The 23,602-nt window shown below is 36.7% G+C and overlaps 1 protein-coding gene across 2 annotated transcripts in view; it reads right to left on the reverse strand.

The window, feature by feature from the left end:
* LOC108698432 (mitogen-activated protein kinase kinase kinase kinase 4) overlaps positions 1 to 23,602 on the reverse strand; it is a 109,174-nt gene that overhangs the window by 56,266 nt on the left and 29,306 nt on the right. For both annotated transcript variants that reach the window (XM_018229917.2, XM_018229916.2), the window contains exons 3-6: positions 13,024 to 13,080; positions 5,908 to 6,033; positions 5,419 to 5,529; positions 2,845 to 2,935 (exon numbers count right to left, since the gene is read on the reverse strand). In XM_018229917.2, coding sequence (XP_018085406.1) covers positions 2,845 to 2,935; positions 5,419 to 5,529; positions 5,908 to 6,033; positions 13,024 to 13,080 — 385 coding nt within the window. The remainder of the gene's footprint in view (positions 1 to 2,844; positions 2,936 to 5,418; positions 5,530 to 5,907; positions 6,034 to 13,023; positions 13,081 to 23,602) is intronic.

Here is a 23,602-nt window from a genome sequence, read left to right on the forward strand (position 1 = left end):
TGAAGTTAAAAACTTTAAATTTCAAAGTAATTTTTGGGTACTTCGACCATCGAATAGTCCAACTTCGATTCCAAGTTGAAAAAAACTCTGAAATTCGAATATCGAAATTTATCATGTACTGTCTCTTTAAAACTTCGACTTCGACCATTCACTGCCTAAAAGCTGCCGAAGTGCTGTTTTAGCCTATGGGGAACCTCCTAGAACCTGTTTGGAGGCAATTGGGGGAGTTTGGGAGATCAAAGGCCGAAGTTAAAAAAACTTCAAATCGAAGTAGCACTACTTCAAATCGGTTGGTCTCTTTGGATTCGAAGGTTGAAGTTTTTTTAACTTCGAACTTTGGCCTTTGATAAATCTGCCCCTTAGTCTTGCTTTGTAATATAAAGTTAGTGATGGCCAGCTGCACAAAGTGAAATAGTAAAATATATATTAGACACCTCTATATAGTGTTACCAGCCACTAATTATTTAGTTGACATTATAGCAGCATAACTTAAGCTCAAGGTGGCCATACAGGGGTTGATAAAAGCTGCTAACTTCACCCTCCCAGATTGATTCAGCAGCTTATTAGATCATCTCTGGTCTTTGGGGCTGCCCAACCAACATTTTGAGAAATATATCATCTAAACCATAGACCACATCAGTATGTTGATTGTGGTCCTAATCTGATGGATTTCTATAGGTCCACAGCATGATGTGAACCTTGTTCCCCAGGCTATCAATCAAGTGTGTGGGTGGCCAAAAAGGCAAAGATCTTGGCAAACAAGATAATCTTCAATTGCGTGGCAAATAGAGGCAACTGCCCAGGGCCTCACACATAGTCCTAGTCTAACAACAGCTGAAGGGCCACATCAGGCAGCAGAATGAGTCCTATTACTAGTAGTTACAGGTGCTGGTTGTGGTGGATCAACAGCTAGTTGACTACATGCTGAACATACAACTTTAATCCCAGTATGGTCCCAATTTCATCTGCATTTCCCAGGTCTTCAATTTCTTTTATTTTGGCCCTGTACAACCAAATACACTTTCCTGTTTCTGCAGCAGGAATGCTGTTATAGAACACATTGATATATAATTAATCAAGCAAAAATTTCCTAGCATCCCTTTTTTTCAGAAACAAACAAAAGCCTTTTTACACACACACATGCAATTCTAATTCATAGAAGAACTTTTCTGAGTGATGGTAACCAGCATATGGCTCATTCAAGCTAATTGCAGTGTGGGGGGAACTAATTCTAAAATAGCATCTTTGTGGAGATGGAAATAAAAGAATGTCACATTTTCTCAGGCAACCATCAATTATGTATTTATAGCCATCGATCAAACGGCTCAGTTGCTTTGCTGAGGTTTACCTGAAACATTTCCCAATCATCTCCAAACACGCTCCAATAATTACTTGTACATAAACTGTCCAAATATAATGTTCTACTAAAGCGCAAAGAGGTTAGGAATTGCAGGTTTGTGGAAAATTTCCTGAGCTGGAGCTGAATATAGCACTTAACTCCCTATATTTTCCCACAAAGTCACGGGCAGACCTCTACATTATAGCTATCAATTTAATGCTACAGGAAAGAGTACTTGCACATGTATCCTTTGTGTCTACTGTACATTTTATATACTAAGCAGATGATGAAGGGATTATTTATGACTGATAATAATGCATTAATTCAAGGCCTAGCACTTTTGCATATTAGGTGCTGTACTGATTAAAAAGCCTAAACCTGTGCTTTATGCTATCTGTTTGTTTCTTTACAATTGTAAGCGCTGCTTAAATAATTTCATCGGGGCAAAGGTTTCTCATACGCCCATCTCTTCAAAAATACTATGAGAAATAAAAATATACAACCAAGGCTTCAGTTGTATAAAATAAACCACATATTCTGAAGGGAGGTAAAAACATCCTGGGCGTTATAGACACTTGGTCTCATTTTATGACTACACTGAACCTTGGGTGTGTCGCAGAGAAACCATCCAACATCCTGTTTCTTTGCACTGCTAAGCCATGCATTGATTTTCTGCGGCCTCCACTTGAGAGTTCTCACATGTTAGCACAGCTGTGAAGAATAAAGATTGGCTAATGTGCAGAAGTGATCTTCTTCTCAAACTGTTTCAGAGATGGACAGTTCCAGTAATTAGCAAGGAAGTGCTAAATATATGACTCTGGGTTTGAATGCCATTTTTTATAAAAAAAAATATTACTCTAAATACTGTTAAAGAACAATGATGTTTTAAAAATTGTAAATATTGTAATACTTTGCTACAAGCTAAAATTGATGTGGCCATTAAAATGCAATATATGAAGCACTTATTCCTATCTATAGATGTTCCTGGTATAAATGTGCTGGTTGGAATTACTCTATGCATTGTGTATAGGGTGCAAACAGCAAATTTATTCTGTCTTCATTCTGTACTCACTTACTATGCAGTGATGTGATGTGCTGTAACTTTGTACAATCTTCTAAGTAATGATGTAATTGTTTTCTGTATGGCTAAGGGCTCTTACACTAACCATCTCTCCCCTACATGTATATTACTGTTTGTGTACTGCATTTGTGCCAATCATTAAAGGAACGGGTAACCTCTCAGTTCCACCACAGGATTTTTCCAGAAGGGTTTTTGTGGGTGACTGCCCTTTTGCTATTTAGCACCTCTGAGCTTGTGCATAGCTCAAACTCTATAAATAGATGCTAACAGGTCAGGGCAGATAACATTTGATTCACTTAGATTTACATAAACTTTTTTTAAGTTAACTTATGAGCTGTTACAGATTTGTGCATTAGCAGACAACATGATTTATATTTCACATGCCGCATTTCAGGTATTAAGCATATGATTAACAGAAACTCACCCAGCTTTACTTCTGCATTTTCTGTCAGCAAAACATTTTGGCCTTTAATATCCCGATGAATTACATGGTGCGCATGGAGATGTGCCAAACCCTACAAAAACAACTTCATTTAAATTTCTCTTCAGAAAATGGGACTTGGCAGTATAATGCAAAACCATCATTGAAGGATATTCAAGTCAGTATGGAGCCCCAGCCTGAGGACAGTTTCTGAGCATTAAAAAACACTTTTGTTAATATATTGTAGAAGCTCTGTCCCTGTAATGTAATAAAAGTAGCAACCCTGCAGCAGGTCCAGTAATCCATAGCACTGACATTTTATATGCTATGTTCTTATCAGCTCAGACTGTATTCAACTACATCTACTCCATAATCCTAATACCTCCCTACATTTTGGAAATAGAATAGAAGAGGGACTAAAAGATTTGCTGCATGGAGGGCAACACATTTTGACCACTCCCATTATTGTGGCCACACCCCCTAGTTACCATGTCCATTTTACAAAATTTGGCAGGTTATGAAAGTTTGAACACATTTCTGTGTTTTTTTTGTGTTATTTTATGCGTTGCTAATGAAGGTGAAAAGCTGCAAATCACACTTTCACCTAGAGATCTTAAATTGTTACAGTAGTATGTTTGCTTATCTTAAATTGTTACAAAAGTATCTAAGTATCTGTTCTGCGCTCTCTGCCTAAAGCCAATTAAGTTAGAAACTGTGTATCTTTTTCTGGCTGTTCAGTGCAGGAGTTCAAAGAGAAAGTCGGCATTTCAGTAACAATCCGGAACTGCCGGCTAAGCTGTCAAAATCTGGACTCTCCCACGAAAAACGGGACAGTTGGGAGGCATGCAATGTTGTTTTACATTGTCCTGATGAGTTTTGTAAGGAAACATGAAAAACAAACCCCTGGTACAATACCTTCAATAAAGTAAATTAAAGTGCATACTGTATGTGCTGGTTTTATTACTTCATTTCCTTAAAGTGTAAGTGCAAATCTTTTTCATATAAACATGTGTAGGTGTAAGGGGATTTAAATACTAAACTCTGGAATCCCTTACTAACATGAGGACTTAAATTTAGATTTTGTATTCTTGGTTCATAGTGATTATTGTTTAACTAAAAAAACTGAATTCCGCTCTGACAAATGGCAACATCAGAGGGAAATGCATAATGCACATGATTTTTTTAATTGATTATTTAATGACAACATCCAACTCCAAGTTTAAAGGGCACTATATATATATATATATATATATATATATATATATATATATATATATATATATATATATATATATATATATATATATATATATATATATATATATACCATGCTGAAATGGGGTTAGTGGTAGCTATGAAGAATCATAAGGGAATGTTCTTCCAGTAGCTAGGCCAGTACATACCCTCTATTGCTGACTTTTATTACCTTGTATTCTATGTGATAACTCATGCCTTTCTTTCTATCTTTAGTGAAGAGATCTCAATGTTTTTAACTGTTTGTCAAGATAACATCACTTTACAATATTCTTCTATCTGAGGATTATAGGAAATATAATGATAGATGTTGCCTGTTCTATATATGGACGAACAGCTGTTTTTAAATGTGGTTTCACAAGTATGCTAGTGCTTTATTTTCTGTGGTTGCACAAACTCTCTGGGAACACTAAAAAAGATTTCAGTCTAGAAGTACTATGCAAGGAGAGAAAAAAACATTTGCATGTAGCACAAAAGAAGAGCCTCTTAGTTAAAAATATACAAATGAATATATGTTTGCTTCTACTGTTTCAAATAGATTCTTTGAAGTTATTAGTGCTCTAGCTTGGTGTTTTTTTCTTGCATTTAAGGCCACCTCCCTTATCCCCTCACATAACCTTAACCTCCTACACTATTATATAAACCAGGACCTTGTGGCCAAAGAGTTATGACCAGTGGGAAATACAGTGGAAATCCACATGTTCAGCAGCATTTCAGCCTGCCAGGTTTGCAGGAAAAGTGGATGAAGTTATTGTCTCATTGATTCTTCATAGCAATCACCATTAACTGCTGACTAACATGACAAAGTACTTATTTTATTTGTCAAAATGCAGAATGCTCCCCCAATTTATGGCTGGTGAAAATTTTTGCTTGTCACTAAACGCAATTTTAAACTAGGGTGTATTGTTGAATTAAATGAAAGAATTAGTAAATTATGTATTTAGTTTTACAATTGTCCCTGTTTAGGGTAACGTTTAGTTGCTTTGCCCCTTACCCACCTTCTCATGTTGGCCATAGCTTGAACACAGAAAGCTGCACACTAAAACTAAGTATAGGTTTTCCCATTTTCAGAGCTCAATGGTTGCTTTAAAGTATGGTGGCCTTTTAAGAAGCTGATGAACTTACTGCAGAGGATCCCAATCAAATTAAAGATCAAGACTAAAGTTGACATTAGGAATCTGGAGAGACATGAAACTATAGCTGTGCTACCGTAAAATAATATTTACATATATCTACAAATTTGGTATGGGCTAAGAGGAGGCACAACTAGATGCTAGACTACAAGAGGCATGCATCCAAACTGTCTAAAAACCACAGACTTACCCTAAGAACTTCTCTGCAGATGTATGCAATCCAGTCTTCTTTGAAACAGTTGCCTTTGGTCTTTTTCACCAAATCTGTAACTGAGCCTGCTCCACAGTATTCCATCACCAGCTATAAAAAACAGTGTACTCTGTGTTATATATAATTCTTTTAATGGTAACGAAGATGAAAAGTACATTGTTTTGGTTTGAACTTCACCATGTGTGGGGCCAAATTGACCACAGATCTGCTTGTATGGCAACCTAGCCAGAATACTCAATTCTTGGAGGCTTTTGCAATCTGAATTATAAACAACAAAAAGTAGTAATCTTATTACTGCCATGTCTCAGTCAGTGAATGGACAAATTCAACTCTGACCAAGCTCCTGTCCCGAAAAAGGAGAATCTGGTGCACAGAATTTCTGCCATGTGCCAACTCCCCTTGTCCTTTGGTGGACTTCTTTTTTCATGAATATGGTCATTTCTATAAAGAAATATTCCAAACTATTACCCATAGTTGGTCATCCTGGCCTGCCAAACTTTTTTTCACAAATGCCCCATAATACGTGGCAATATTTCTGTGATGGGAATACTTTTTCAGCATGTTTATTTCAAGTTTTATTTCTTCCTCTTCTTCCTGAAAAACAAAATCATAATGATCTGGTTTAATTAGACACAGAGATGGAGCTTATTAGAAATGGCATTTGAGAACAATGTAATAAACAAACTCTTGTCTAATAAAATATTATTACGATGTTCTCCACAGCAACTGTGATGATCTTCTCAGAGGGATGAATCACAATAAAAGTGTGATTTCAGTTTGTAAAAAAATATGTCCATATTAAGAAGGAGCCTCGTATTGTTTATTTTGGATGTTTTAGTGTTTTTTTTTGGCAATTGAAATAATAATGGCAACCAGAATTTCTACATTTTATGTTTCATGTATTTGTATATTTTTTTTAATTCATGTAGTTTGGTTTGCCTGCCTTCCAAGCCTGCTGCTAGGTGGGCTTTATTCAGTTTTCTCATGTTGAGACCCTTAATTGCTTAATGAGTGTTTGCTATAATGCTCTAATAGGAGCCCATGTAACTGGACTGAAGCCTGTACAATGTGTTTGATTCAGCCGCTGAAGGCCCGATAGAGAGCCTGCTACTTCTAGAAGAGAAAAATAAATGTAAATCAGGGGAGGACACAAGAAAGACACCAGATTGAGGGATCAGAAATAATTGTGGGTGTGTAATTTTTTTCACTCTGTAAATGTTCTAGCCAACTCTAAGGGGAAGATTTATTAAGGGTCGAATTGTAAATTAGAATTTTTTTTTATGGTCAAAACTCTCAAATTTGAATTGTGAATAATCCAAACTGGATTCAAATTTTAATTCAAATTTCGAGATTTATTAAACCTTGCCCTTTTAGAAATTCAGATTTGACTATTTGCCACCTAAAACCTGCCACCTTCATGTATAAGTCAATGGGAGAGATCCAGTGACCAATTTGAAGATGTTACTAGCCTTCCTGACATTCGAGGTTTTTTTTGGAGAAAAAACTCGATTTGAGTTTAGTCGAATTCGTTTCGAGTCTTCGAGTCGGTAAAATTTCATGTATAAGTCAATGGGAGAGATCCAGTGACCAATTTGAAGATGTTACTAGCCTTCCTGACATTCGAGTTTTTTTTGGAGAAAAAACTCGATTCGAGTTTAGTCGAATTCGTTTCGAGTTTTAGAGTCGGTAAAATTTGTGTTTTAGATATTCGATTTAATTCTCAAATAACTTCTCAAACAAATTTCAAGGAAAATCGAGTATATTAGAGTTAAAAAAAAAACGCACATGAATTTGATAAATGGGCCTCCCACAGTTAACTATACATCACTTGGGGAAAGTATTCAGTGGCATCCAAAGTTTAAGAAGTAAACATATTTATTACTAAACCATTGAGGATTTATGCAGTTGTTTTATTCTTTCTTGGGATAATTAGTTTTTTATTGTGTTACATTCTGTTTGAACTGTGCCATACCTAAGTAAAGGATTGTGCCACAGTAGGCAAGCATAAAACGGTAAGCTGCTTACTTTTTTTTTCCTACTGAAAACCACTAAACGCAAATTTATAATTCCTTAGGCTCTATGAGTGCATGGAATAATTTGCATTGATCCAGGGCTGACAGAAGGCATCCCTTGAACTTGTAGCAGTGGTGTATTTATGATGCGTCCCCAATCTTCCTCTGGAGATTTGAGCAACTCTGGGGAGCCATTGACAGAATGGGGCTATGCCACTCGCATATATTATAGTTTTTGCTCATATCCCTGATGGCTTTCTGTAACATATGGACAAGGTATATGTGTAATATGAGATAACTGTTCCTGTGATAGAATTTAAAATAATAATGACCCTTGGATTTTTAAATTGATTCTTAAGCAATATTGGTTTTCCCACCATCAGTGTTGGAATCTTTGCCCATAAATCAAAGAATGGCAACTTGCATTTCCAATAATCTCTAGATAGTCATCATTTTTATTACAAAGTACTGGGCTTTAAGTATAATGATACAGATATGATTGGGAGACAACTTCTCCCAGAGGGAGGCTGAGGAACTATATAATCATTTACACTATAACTTCCATCCTAAACAGGAATATTGTGGTAATGTGAATTTTCCTTTTTGAAATCTTATTGCAGTTATAGTGAACTTATATTTGTAGTGCTGTTTGTTTTTTATACATTAATCTTTGTAGTACCCCACTTGCCTACTTAGTACTATTGTTTTTTTTATTAGAAGTACCTTTTTAGCCATTTTGGTTAAATTGAATGCATACTTTGAAATAAATCAGTTTAAATGAGAACTAAAGCCTAACTAAAGAAGTAGCGAGAAATGTTGTGAATGATATTTTGGGCTTCTGTACCAGCCCAAGGCAACCATAGCCTTTTAGCAGGGAAGATCTGTGCCTCAAAAGCAGCTCCCCATTTTCTTTTCTGCTGATTCACTGCACATGCTCTGTGCTGCTGTAACTTACTGAGCTTAGGGACCGACTTCTAAACATACAGTACACATAGAATAGAAATGTCACAATATAAGCCTGATTAGTAATTAATAAAGAAAATTACTACATGGCAGCACAGAAACCAGTGCACCCTGTACTGGAACCCAACTAAGATGTTATTAATCCTTATTGGAGGCAAATCAGTTCTCTGGGTTTCGTTAATGATTATGATTTTTAGTAGTTTTAAGGTATGGAAATTGAAATTATGGAAAGACTCTGTCACTACATATATATTATGTATATAGGGTTTCCATCTTTCCCAGAGGCTGACTTAGGACGGGGTGATCATGTTAAGGGGCCATGTTAAGGATCGCCACATCAATCTCAGGGAGTCCTGTGTCCTTACCAACTGGATTTTCCCACTGAGCCTGGGTACACCAAGGCCCGGTAAAGCCCTTTAGCCCTAGAAGGACCAGTACTTGTCTGAGTCGAGGAGCAGGGACCCCATGAACAAGGTTAGTTAGAGACAGTATTAGATCTGTTATAGTACTCTCTAGGAGAGTAAGATAGTGAGGAGAAAAAGGAGTAGATTCCCAAGGCTCTTAGATTGCCTTTAGTGAAGGGACCACAGTGGATAGGGTGTCAGGCTTAGACTTCTTCTCCCTGATCACTCTGCTGGGTGGGATCCATTGTTTTCCATTGGTTACCATTGGGAAAAAGGTCCCAATGGTAACTAAAATGTCGGTTGTACATGCAATTTTTTCAATACACTAACTGAAGATATAAGTCCCTCTGTGTTGGTTTTTGATGTCTTTTAATATATATCTTGGACATGTAGCTGCTCAATACTGCTGCTATCTGTCCATGCCCCCTCTGGTGTTAGTGTCCTCAAGTACATTAGAGGTTTAAATAGTAATATATGCCTTACCAGGAACAAATAACTGGCACCTGGGGATCTGGGGACACAATGCAGGAGTGCATCCCATTGTTGCTATTCCTTAGTAAAGCCTGCATGTGTACTGTACTTGTAATTTCTCTCTAAATTACTTTCCATATCCATGCAAGGGATATTGGTTGTAGCAGGATGTTGCCTGTGGCCTTGTGGTTTTGTCACTACAGAGACTTACTTGACTTGAAGATTCTCTATTAAATGATGTTTAAAGCTGAGAGATAAGGGGGATTTCAAATAATGCTTCATAAGCACTGACAAAAAAAATACAGGCCACTTCTAGTAACCGTTCTCATTTTGGGACTTTCATACCACACCCGCCCTGAAAGATGATACAGCACCATTTCCTGACTGAAGTCCTGCTGACCTCTCTGTGACCGGAGCATCCTGCAGCTAGCTCAGACTGTGTACAATGCTATACAACACAAGACGCCAAATGCATACCTCCCAACTGTCCCTTTTTCGGAGGGACAGTCCCTCTTTTGACAGCTCAACCCGCAGTCCCTCATTTGTACTGGAAAGTCCCTCTTTTCTCTGCACTGAACAGCCAGAAAAAGAAACAAAGTTTCTCACTTAATTGGCTTTTAGCAGAGAGCACAGAACAGCCACAGGTGCAAATAAGATACTTTGTAACAATTTTGAGACACAAAAACACAGTTTAGATAAGGAGAAATATCTTCAAACTTTCATAACCTGCCAAATTTTGTAAAACAAACATGGTAATTAGGGGGTGTGGCCACAGAAAGGGGTGTGGCCAAAAAATTGCTGCGCTACATGTGGAAAAAATTTTTTGTCCCTCTTTTTACTTCCAAAATGTTGGGAGGTATGCAAATGCAGCAATGGCACAGGCCATAGGCACTTCAGCACAAGTGCATCTTGCTCCCTGCACTAAATTGAAACCTTTGTTTGCATTTCACTAACCCATTTCTCACTGCAATGGTGACACATTGTTTCACAGACTACCAGAATTGTCCTAACCCTTTATATTTGTAAAGTATGTTACACTCATTTAATCCGGTTAAAAGCATAACAAGAGTTAACCCCTAGGCCTAGGAAAGCCTTAATAAATGACATGCACAAAACAATACTGTATATTTTAATGCAGGCACAACATACACATGGAATAGTCTTAACTAAAGAATATGCAACATACACAATGCTATTTTTTTCCATGAAATGATTGGTATGAGCTGTGTACACCAGATGAATCAATATTGCAGTCTATTTGTGCAGTTAAAGGGTACCAGGAGATTTTTAAGATCACATATTTATTGGCAAAAAGCATAGTGGTAAAAGAACGGTTAGAAACAACAAGCATTTCTTATATATAGGTCTTAGTTGTCTTTATATAAGTTGGGTACTTGTGGTTCATGGTCTTGTGGCTAGGCTTACAGGAAAATGTACAGGGTTTGGGGCAAATCAGAGACATGATAGGCTTACTGGGTATTTTGGGAACAGAGAGGCTAAAGAATTCCTCAGTATCCCAATATACCATATACAGTTGTTTCTTATGCTAAACTGACTACATAAGTCATTTAAAATAAATTTTTGGGAAAATATGTATTTTGCAGTTTTTTCGAGCATGTTGACTCCTCTGTATCAATGAAGAAGTGAAATATTTTACAAGTAAAATTATTTAAATGTTACAACAAATTAAGGCCTGTCTATAACCTATAGCAATATATTTTTTCATGGAACACATGCTTAATAATACCCAGCAACACCAGCTAAAAAAACGTTGAGTTAACTTCTGTCCTTCCATCTTTTCAACCACTGCTTCACCCTATCATCTCAACCTATAATAACGTTCACCTGCCAGTTACACCATATCACTAAATGGGGGATAAAAAAGCATTATGTGCATGTACTGTTCAATGCACTTTTTTAAAAGGTGATATAGCGTATGCAGGTGTCACAAATCTCAAAAAACTAGAGATGATTTAAGACATCAGGATTAATATCTCTAAAGGGAAATGTAGAACACAGCAACAATTTCCAAAACTGTGAAGATTTTCCACACAAAACAACCACACACACAAAACATATAAATTCACTGACCAGACTAGTATAGCAGTTGTGGAAATTGGACAACAAATTAACACCTCACCACAATTCCATTATCTATTTACAGAAATAAACACTTATAAGTCACAGCATTTAGATCTAGTAACACATACAATAGTTACCATGTAACATATACTGGTCAGACATTAGAAATGAAAAATCTGGTTGTTATGGGTTACTAGATCTTTTATTACTGTACTGCTATGTGTTAAGAGGAAAAGAGGTGATGTTGTGCTGTATTGGATAGCCTCATTATGGGATTAGGTCAATCCTGTTGCCTCAGTAAGAAGCCTGAATTTTTATCCTGTCATGGCTTTGAGTCACCCCTGCTATTACCTATTTTCTGTCTTTGTCAATATATTTAGTCAAAACTAGACCTTGTGATTCATTTAAAAAATTGCAATAACTTGTGTATTCAATTTGCTTGGCAAAAATAAAGATTTCAGCGGGTTATTTATCAAGCTCCAAATATCCAAACCTCAAATAATTTGTAGTTTTCAGGGCAAAAAACCACAAAAAACGATGAATTTTTCGAAATGTATTAAAGTCCGATGGTCTAAAAAATCTGAAACCCCGGCATCTAAAAGCTCTCAAGGTCCTGTATAAGTCAATGGCGAAGGTCCCAGTGTCTGCGCTATCTGTACCGATATCCGATGATTTCGGGGTTTAGGCGCACAAAAACTCTGAAAACTCTGAAAGTTTTTGCGGAAAACTCCGAACAATACGGAGTTTTGCTCAACCCTATTTTCTAAATAAGGTCCATTCAGGAATTCGGAGTTGCTTGGAGTTGGATATTAGAAATACTGAGATAAATTCAGACCTTGATAAATAACCCCCTTAATCAATTGAAGAAATGCTGCAAATTAAGATAGAATGAAAAGGTACCGCTTTGGTGCCTTGCTAAATAGGCATCTTAGTAACTTAGAACAAGAGAAAAGTTCTTATGCAGAGCTGGCAGGATTCTCTTAGCTGTCACAATGAATACAACAAGCTGGGTTTGCTCAGATAAACAAAAGGAATGGATTCTGTATGACGGAAGGGGATACAATGGGTGCAGAAAAAGCCGCACAGGACTGCAGGAAATAATATGTTTGTTATCTCTGGAAACAGATAAATAAACTTGAAATCATCAGGATTTAAATGTTATGAAAGACTTAGCAATCATAGAGAATTATTAATAATCCACTTAACTTTCCTTTTATTAACTGCTGTAACATTTTTTTTATTTAGTTAAGCTTTCATGTATTTTTTATACTACAATACACTCGTCGTTACTGTAATAGCAAACTGCATCATATTGCAAAATACCATCACAACTCGTAATGTAAGATTCTGTCATTTAAAGCTCCCAGCTGGGAAGACCAAATTTAGAGATCATTTAAGGGTCTGTCAAGCAACAAAGATTCATGTCTAGAATATGTCAGTATGTTTTTTTTTAGATATATGGCTCATATGAAACTAAAATACAATCTCCTCAATCAGAAATATGTTGCTTCTTATATGTCCCAGCAATGGTCCACCATTTCAGTTCACGCACAGCAGAAGAAATACAGAGTTGACTAAGCCAAAATCAAAGTAATGGTCTCATAACATTTAGCTGTTCAATATTAGCACTAAGACAAAAATAAAATGCATACCTCTGTTACATTCATCACTTTAATCGCTGCAAGTTGTCCGGTTTTAACGTGCCTTCCCTGTGAAAAAGAAAAGGATGTTATATCTTTTTTTTATCTGAAAGTTGTACTTGGTAGTGTATTATTTCAGCAAGTCATAATGCTTCATTTTCAACCTCAGTACAACCTCATAATAAATGAAATTGTTTGGATGAACCCATAATAATGCATTCTCCAGTGCATGGTTAAGTACAAGCAACTATAGAGGGGTTTGGGAGCAAACTGCATTGAGAAAAGATTTTGTTCTAGAAGAACAATATATAGCAAACTAGAGAGAGATGTGGCACTTGTTTTCACCAAAAAATGTTGGTTTTTGGAACATAAAAAAGTAAACCTGATTAAGTTTTACACTTAAAAACACTGAAAACTTCAATCTTTCTATTGTTTCAGAAGAGCTAGTAGTAAATATCAATTAACAAGGCTAGGCTCAAAGGAAAATTTGAATCCAAAATCCTGCATTATGGCTTATGATAAACTGTTTCACCCCTTAACTAAGTCTTAATAAAACAATATCACAATCGCTTTAAAATCACTTGGGTGCATGAGGCCAGAAGTTTGGAAAAAGACTAGTGATTGTTTGGGAATGTTTTGATGTCACTGAGGGTGTAACAACAAAAATCTAATAGAAATGACTAAGCATATAATCTGCGGGAAGAAGTCTTCCCATTTCACTTAATTTGCTTTAATCGAAACAGAGATAGCATAACATAATGCCAGCACATGCCCAGTACCTGGCACAATCAAGCAATGCATTTCCAGTCCACAAATGACAAAAATATTAAGAATTTTATTTTATTCTGAAATAATATGAATCATGGGATATTTTTCTGAAACAACTGTATTACTCGATGAAGTACTGTATGTTTAATTGTAGGAATGGATAATAAAAAGGCTATGTAAGTAAGTTGCTGGTATATTTTTATAAAATGCCGTATTTCTAAATTAGATGATTAATGAATGTATTTTTTGAGCATGTGTTCAGGTGCTTTTGATTTCAGTATGGATCTGCTTAGATGGGGTGCACTGATTGGAGATGCATTTGAAATCCCAATTAACCACTAAAAAGGGCAGCTAATTATGTTTGAGTAGCCCACAGAAGAGTGCACTGTACAGAGGCACCTGATAAAGCCTCTCCAGTATCTCCCACTAATGAACACTGTTCCTTGACAGAGCCTCGAGTTTGCTCATTATCTGTGCTTCCATCTCTTCCAGTGTTTCTTTGTTCGAAGGCCACTGTTTTGTCTGTATTTCTAGGCATTCTCTGTCCTGACATTATAGTTTTAAAACCTCTTCTTTAACACACCAACATGCTAACTGACTGGTTTAACGCTTCTGTATCTAATAAAAAACAGTATCCCTTTTAACCAATACAAGTTTCGACCTACAAACAATGTCAGTGTGACCAGTGAAAGTAAAAAGAGGAACTCAGAGAACTTCTACTTATGTCTCTAGGTCTTGGATGCAAGATGGTCCACACAAATTAATATTTCATGTTTATTCACTGTAGCAGCAACTCACAAGTTGTCCTTTAAAATTGCTGCCCATTATTAATCCACCATTGAGTAAAGGGACTCCAAATCTGTAGTGTTTTAACCATAATTGCTTCATTTAACCATGATCATTCTGTACATGAATAAAAACATGTGGTACTTCATGGCATGAATTCAGAAGACTGGAAATATTCTGTAAGTGACGTTTTTTTCTACATCTGCCTAGATATAAGCATGCAGTATATGATAGCGGCCAGTTGTTACAACATACTCTTTGAAATCAGAGCAAGTTGTATTTTATAACAGCAACAGGCACAGTCTTTGTGTTAAAGTTTCCTTTAATTCTATACAACATGCTGTAACTTTTGTAACATCAAATAAAGAACTAAAATGTTGGAAAATGTGTTTGCCATATTTGATAAAAAGGAGCATATACTGTTTCCTATTCCCTTAGATCCCCTTCAGCAGCATGCCATGGGGCTGATCGCTTCCTTCTGCCAGGTAGGACTAATGGAATAAAGTAGTAGTATCAAAAAACAGCCTGTCCAAAGCCCAAATAATGGTTTTCTGTCCTTGATCAATCTTTCACTATGCCCTTTCTGAGGATGCTATGGATCATTTTAAAGAAGTGAGTGTTCATCTGTCCCTTATTCAGAAAGCATAGCACCCCATACAATTAAATATTCAAGGGTCCTCCATGAAAATCACACAGGCACCCATAAGCAGGTGGGAACAGTTGGTCCCTGATAAAAAGGGGAAAAATATTGCTGTCTGGTTCCACTATTAAGGAAGTCACAGCTTTCACTCTCAATGGCAGGCCCTCCTTATTCTTAAAAAAGCAGTAAACTAAATGTGAATCATTCACTTCGTATCTCTGGTTTATTAAATAACACACATGATAACTTTACTAAAGTGACAAGGAAAATTAAGTGATGTAATAAATATGCAGAGGAACACAAAAAACTGTAGTATCCATAATTAAAACATAATAGCAACATTTTAAATGTACAAAACCCCACAGTACAGTATATGGCCTACCTTTACTAAAGTGGACAAATGCAACTGAGAAAATTGGAGCTTTGGCAGTTTTGTGGATTGCTTGGGGTGGCTACTAAATGAAGCCTTTGTAAACCTTAAAATTATATATGAATATATAGCAGTTGACACTCTTATTGGGGAAGCCTCCTTAAACCTTTATTATTCTCTGCCTATGCTCATCTAAACAGCAGATTTACTTTATTGGCAGCAACAAACATATATCGCAAGTGTTCTGAATTTCAGATTCAGGGTGATGCACCATAAATAATGAATGATGGACCATTTGAGTTATGGAGTAAATAGAAAAAAAAATACTTGACAGCCATTCTCTAACACCAGTCACTTAGCCATGGGTAATGTCTACTGGCCATCACCCAAAGACCACCACCACAAAGGTTTTTGCATAAAAATTAGTCATTGCTAAGTACTTTCAACCCTCAGCTCTTAGTTAGAGTACCACCCAATGATTATACCCCCATTTTAATTTTAGCAGCCCAGTCACAAGATTTCACTTGGATTTTTCATTTCTAAAAGGTAAAATCGAGTGTTTCTCTTACTGGGATTTTAACCAGACACCTGGGGGGTATATATATATATCTATATATCTATATATATCTATCTATATATATATATATATATATATATATATATATATATATATATATATATATATATATATATATATATATATATATATATATATGTAACAATGTTAGTTATTTTTATATTTCTACTGTCTCTATTAGTTCTGTTCTGCTACAGCTGCCAGATATTAAACATCTGTCTTTAATGCTTTCTTGGCCCCTATGTGTGCTTCACCAGTGACACATATGTATGTCAGTATGTACCTTTTAGACATTAGCTGAAAACTGCTCAAATTTTTGCATTGTAATTTTCTAACAACTGTACTGGGAGATTTAAATGCTTCATTCTACGAGAGCGTGAAATTGTTTTCATGCAGAGTAAAGGTGACCAAACATGAAACAGAACAAGTGGATATTTATCCGATCTGGCTACCAATATGTTGGGCCAAAACAAGATGATCCGATTGTTTTGCCCTCAGGCAAATTTTCAGATCATAATGTAGATCTAAGGAGACCCGTCAGTAGAGGACTTTATAAATGCACTGAAACAGTCATAACCCAGTGTGATTTTCAAACCTGCTTGATCAGTATTGGGCTGCTTTTTGGCCTGATAAATCAGAAACTACCTCCAAAAAACACTCCTCTGGCCAGTTAAGCTGCCAACTCAGTCTGTAGGCACTAAGCTGGCAGGTTTTATGACATATATGGCCAGCTTAACTCTACAATTGCCTGTCAAAACCTGCCAAGAAGGCGTATATGCCCAGACTGCTAGGAATAATAGCTGAAATCAACCAAACTGCCTTACTAAATATGGCCAAGTACGGCCAGCTTTAGGTATTCACAAGGCCATTACTTTATATTTCCTCAGCAACTATGCCTATTTCCCAGACCTTCAGATCGATAGCCCTGATCAAGGGAGTCCTTTAAATTGCTGCTTGGTGCTCAAAATGTGTATTTAAACATCAAACATTATCTCAGGCTACCTGTAACATCAACATTTTCTATATTCCAACCACAAAGTAAAAAGAAGTTTCAAGGAGTTCATTATACAGTAGATTCGCTCATATTAAGGAGAAATAAATGCTACTTTTTCTATATCAAACAGGTCAGTCATGATCTGCACCTACTCTCATTTCTGGCTAGCAGATCTGTTTTGATGTCTGGTTCAAAGAAGAGGAGGAAATATTGAAAATTTCCTGTACTATTAAACAGTAACAGTTTGCCACATGCAATTCCTCCCTGGGGGAGCCAGATGTTGTCTTTTTGATTATAGCGACTCGGGACAATGCTTCACATACTCTTTCTATGTTGTGACTTGATTGTTATCATGAGAGGTGAATTTATATTTATACAATACTGTATGTTGCTTTAAAACAGGACTATCCAATAGGAGACCTGCAGATAAAATGTGGCCCTCTATAGAATTACACTGTATATGCCCCACCGACAATTTAAGGGCTATATGGGTTTCTTTGCATGGCATCATCCTTTTAATAGAATTCAGCCCTTGAACATGAGAAATAATCAGCTAACTATATGTATGTGCGTAAAAGTAAAAAGATGGACAGCACGACTCTTGACGATATAGCTGGCCTGTCAATGTATTTTTTCAAGGATTTTCAAGAGCTTATAAGTGCTGTATATTCACTACGGATATGATTGGTTCCTGCACATCCTATAAGTGCGGAAACCAGTGTTGAGATATAAAAATAAATTTGGAAACTCTTTCCTGTGTCTGCTGGCTCACATTCAATTAGGGAAAATACACGTTTCCTAAATACTTCTATTAAGTCTGCACAAGCACTGGACAGTGGAAATAATTCAAAGTTAAAGCAGATTAAAGTTTTTGGAAAATTATTTGCTAAAGAAATGTGCACATTATGTGTTCATTACCACCAAAGCCGTGATTCCAATTGCGTATGCATTTTCCTGACATTTTATGCTATTAAAGTAATTTAGTCAATTCAATTTGCTTGTGGCGAGGGCCAGATTTCAACCCAAAGCACCCCTAGGCTGCTTGTACCTCCCACCCCCTCAACGCTCCTACCTGTAGTCCCTTACCTACTGCCCCCCTGCTGCTGGTGCTGTTTCCTGATCACCGGAACTGGAGAATGGGTAGGAGGGATGTGGCTAGAGGACGGCATGCCGCCCGATCACAGCAATTATCCAGCACACTTTGTACACTTAAACTCTTTTGTTCTCAGGGTGCACGCAATAAAGTATGTTCACCTCCACATACCTCCAATTCAAGTAAAAATGGACTGCAGCACTCTAATTTCGTGAAAAAAACGCCTTTATTTTAAATGTAGCATAGCAACGTTTCGGACACAAGAGGTCCTTTTTCAAGCTGACAAAGTATCATTAGCATCACCGCTTCCTTTTATACCCATATCCACTAGTGGCCACCACCAAAAATGACATGTATTATATCATCCATGTTCCATGGTTTACATATAATCCGTACATGTCTGTATAACAGCATTAGTTACATATACTGAACATTTTAGTTTCATATAATTGCACTAACTTCAACAATAATTTTTATCATAACACAGATAATTTATAGAAGAGTCTATTTGTTTCTGTGTTTACAATATGTTCAATGAGTCTTTATGGTGTTCTTTAGAGAATAAAGAGTACAATATAATTAAAACCAGTTTAAAATAATAAAATTATTTAAAAACAACCTGTGTCATATCTATATCACTGCACTTAACTTAACAAGTTTTTTTTGTTTTTAAATAATTTTTGTTTGTTTTTTTGTTGTTTTTAAATAATTTTATTATTTTAAACTGGTTTTAATTTTAAACTGGTTTTAATTATATTGTACTCTTTATTCTCTAGAGAACACCATAACGACTCATTGAACATATTGTAAACACAGAAACAAATAGACTGTTCTATAAATTATCTGTGTTATGATAAAATATAATGTTGAAGTTAAGCAATTATATGAAACTATGTGTAACAAAATGTTAAGTATATGTAACTAATGGTGTTATACGGTTTATATGTAACATAAGCAATTTAGAAAAATCGCACACCCTCAAAGAAATCAGCCCAGTGCACAATATTAGAGGATCAGCAACCTCACAATTGTTAATAGAAGAAGGATATCGGCACACAAGCCAACTGGCATTGCAGGGACAAAAATGCTCATTTATTATGCGGTGATGCAACGTTTCACGGACACTCCTCTTTGCTTGACAAAGGGGAGTGTCCCCGAAACGTTGCAACGTGTAGGTAAAAGTGCGCACACACGCGTGGGGAGCAGGGTATGTGGCTAGGATGGGGCGCAGAGGGGATTTTGCGACTGGGGTGAGGGGCCCTGAGGCTGCAGGCCTGGTGGGCCCTGGACCCCCCAGTCTAACACTGATCTCCCCATCTTCTTTTCTGCTTATTCACTGCACATGCTCGGTGCTGTTGTCATTTACTGAGCTTAGGGACCAATGCACAATATGCTGTATATATAGAATATAAATGTCACTAAACAAATCTCATTAGTAATTAATACAGATAATTACTATGTGGCAGCACAGAAACCAGTGCAATTATCATCAGAATTTAATAATCAGCCTTGTAGCATCAGCTTATATAACAGGCCAACCTCATTTTCTGCTTGATAATTTGCAACAACCTCTATGCTCAGAGCCCCCTTAGTGTCACAGAAACTTTCAAGATGGTGACCCCAAGTTTGAAGTCCTGGATAATTGCTGCTATTGAGAGGCTGAAACTTTAGGCTGCCATAAAATATGGCATTTTTAGCACTATTCATTTTTAGAGTTTAGTTTTTAGAGTTTAAAAAAAAACAATTTAAATATTAAATATATACAATAGGCTGGTTTTGCTTCCAATAAGGATTAATAATATCTTACATTTATTATTACATTTATTATTAAAAATTTGATTATTTGGATAAAATTGAGTCTATGGAAGATAGCCTTTCCATAATTCAGCACTTTCTGGATAAAGGGTTTCCAGATCAAAGATCCCATACCTGTAATTTTTTACATATTAAAATCCTAAGATTTAAGTAAATCTGCGCATATTGACATAGCCTCATGATTTCACCTTTTGTGTGGGCACATTGTTGTTGTGCAGTCTTTTCTGATCAGCTTCAAGCAATATATTCATGAAAATCAAATTTTAAAATGAAACTTGGACTTTCATTGACCTGTTCTAATCCCACTACTAATGGGGCAGTGCTCATTTATATACTAATGCTTGTCCGATCCCCTCCGTTAACATCAGAGTTCGGCTGGACGTGGCTCTGGTGTGGTTTGGTTAGGGTGGGTTGACTTTGACTGTGGGTAGTTAATGACTTTGTCTGAAGGGGCAGTTATATGGCTATCTTAAATTAACAAGGGATGTTGGCTATCGCATGTTTAAATAATGCCTGGAATCTGTTGTTATTTATTCCTGCAATTACAGTCTTTATATCAAAAGCTCGTTAAAGCCTTATGCAGTATACAGTATTTGTCTATATGTCATTTTTCAACCCCCTCATGTTTTCCACAAGATTATCAGACTAGTACTCTATGCTATGTTTCTGCTGTTTTCAGATATCCTTTGACCACAGCACAACTTGCCTCTCTGATCAGCAGCATGTGCTGCTTTTATGCTAATCAGAAGTCAAGCAGTTCTGCAGTGGAACTTATCCATTAAATTAGCTGAGCTGTCAGTTGAATGTCTGCCATTAAAGAGGACTGCGAGATCTAAAATGCGGAACTTATCAGAACAGAGAAAATGACTTTTGAATAATTAAACAGAAATGTGATGTGTGATGAGTGGCGAGAGCATGAAAATTGGTAAATTAGATACTGAGGGATATGTGTTCCTGCAACACATGGCAAAACAATCTAAAACTATAAATATATTTTCCAGTCAACTATATATTTCTATGACATTATATGAAGCTTTGTTTTACTAATTCTATTCAACTAATTTTTAACTCAGCTCAGTGTGCAAAGTATAATTTCTGAATACAAAGCTCCATTTTTAATCACAATGCAGCATTTCCCCTACAATTATAGCCAATATTTGCACCTAATCTGATTGCAGATAACATCTTCAGCGTCACTTCCACTTGGGGTTAATTGGCATCAATGTTTGATTTTATGGCTGCAAGTTTTATATGTCTATCCACCACACTGGCTGTGTGAGCCAGTAGCTCCAGGGCTCACTGATTTCTAACAGAAAAAATGCAGCTTACTACAACTATATGGATGTGTAAGGAACATGTTTGGATGTAACCTTTATTGATTTGTGTCAATAATTGTAACATTTGCATTCATTTTTGCATGCCCACACTAGTGGATGTGGTGGAAAGTATAAGCACACTGTACAAGAAGCAAGTATTAGGGCTATGGCTGATGTATTTTTCATTGGTGATCTCAGCCAGTAAAGAAATGGCCAAATCCACCCCTGCCACCTCCAAGTGACTTAAATGGAAGACCAGTGGCATCAGCGATACTAATGCCATTCAGTCACTGCCCTTCTATTGGCAAATACCCCACATATACCCAGGGCCCCCATCAGCAGGGCCTGAAGTCCTGAAGCCGCAAAAAGACCCGAAGCCATGAAAGTAGCCGAAGCTGAAGACTCGAAGCCACGAAAAGACCCAAAGCCATGAAAGCCGAAGAAGCTGAAGAAGAACCTTCCACTGTTCCACTGAACACCAATGTGGTTTTTTTTCTTCATTTTATTAAACCTCTGGCCACCCATGTTCTTTTAAAATATTCTATGACCACCAATGATTTTTATAAAACTTTTATGTGGAGCCCTGTCGCCAATGTTTTTTATTTTTTAGTTATAGGGGTGGCCCTGACCATCAATGATTTTTTTTTTTTACTTGTAGGGGGGCCCGACCACCATTTTTTGTTTTGTTTGACCCTGGTTGACAATTTTATAAGCGGCCCTGCCCACCAATGGCTTTTAATAACTTGTGAAATGGGGGTTTACCGTTTTTAGCGCTGATGTCTGTGTGGACTTTTTACTGTGGTGTGGGGCGGGATCTGGGGTCGGGCATGGGGACTGGGCTGGGGTGGGCGGGGACTAGGGGGCCCAGAAAATGTTGCTGTAAGGGGCCCCATGATTTCTGATGGCGACCCTGTATATGCTAAGATGTTTGGAAAGTGTGATGGTGTTGGCCATAAGAAGAAGATGAGCTATGAATGTACAAGAGTAACATCAGGGATGTATGTCTGACTTTTGTGCAAAGCATTTTGGTTACATTTCCTTGCAAGATAATGAAAGTGACAGCTGAATATAATTTAAAATGTAAAAATAAATCCTGTTTATAAACTGCTGTAAACATAGCTTAGCATTCATGATCACGAAACCATGAAATAGTCCATAATGTGCAGTGGAATGGATCCTCATGGCTATCCACTGGCAAAAGTAATTGTCAGCAGGACAATTTTTCTGGTTACTGGTTGCAATTTTCTTTTGGTTTAAATAATGCTTTCATGAGAATCTTTGCAATGTTCACTATCCAGAAATCACAGAAATTCTATTTGTGTCCTTGCCAAAAGAAGTATTGAATTATGGTTATATTTCTGTGTATAGAAAGAACAGTTTAATGATGTGCTTAGGGCAACAACACATGTCATAGTTCCTTTTTCCCTTTTATAAGTTCTAAAAATTCTCCTGAGGAAGTTGAAGGTTCCCGTTTGACACAGGTGCTTGAGAAACGCTTTGCTCCCTGGGTCTGAGTGAGAACCATCTGGCAATCACGAGAAAAGCCACAAAAGTCATTAAAATTTATATGTAGCCATGATATATAACTGGCAGTGCTTACATGTATTTCTGAAGCTATGGTAGGGATTAGAGTCTTCTTTTTTTAGGTGAAGCGGGTGGCATACTGTGAACACATTGTACTGCCAGTCAGCACTTTTTGATTTGATTTATGATCCATCGATGCTAGGGTTCAGTTAAACAATGTCAGAAAATGCAAGTGCGTTCTTTAACTCCCTCTTGCTTTTTTGGCATGGATTGCTTTTTATTTTATGCGGGATCCAGGTACACTCTCACACAAAGAACAAAACAAACCAAAAGCAATCAATGCCAGAAACAGAAACTAGTTAAAGAATTCACTTGCATTTACTGATATCATTTTTGCCAAACCTGAGGATGTAAATGACTGGGGCCAGTCATTTAAAACCACTGAGAGTGTAGCTAAAATGCTATTCTTCTTTTATAACTGTATGACATAAATGAAAGATACTAGGGGGTCTATTTTAGGGATGCACTGAATCCATTATTTTAGGATTAGGCCAAATCCCAAATCCTTTGTCAAAGATTCAGGGAATTACTGAACTGAACCTGAACCATAATTTTCATATGAAAAAAGAGGGAAACATTTTTCTACTTGTTTCTGTGATGAAATGTCATGTGGTTTTTTTAGATTTGAATTCGGTTCAGCCAGGCCCT

The sequence above is a fragment of the Xenopus laevis genome, chromosome 8L (genome assembly GCF_017654675.1).
Source record: "Xenopus laevis strain J_2021 chromosome 8L, Xenopus_laevis_v10.1, whole genome shotgun sequence".
NCBI lineage: Eukaryota > Metazoa > Chordata > Amphibia > Anura > Pipidae > Xenopus > Xenopus laevis.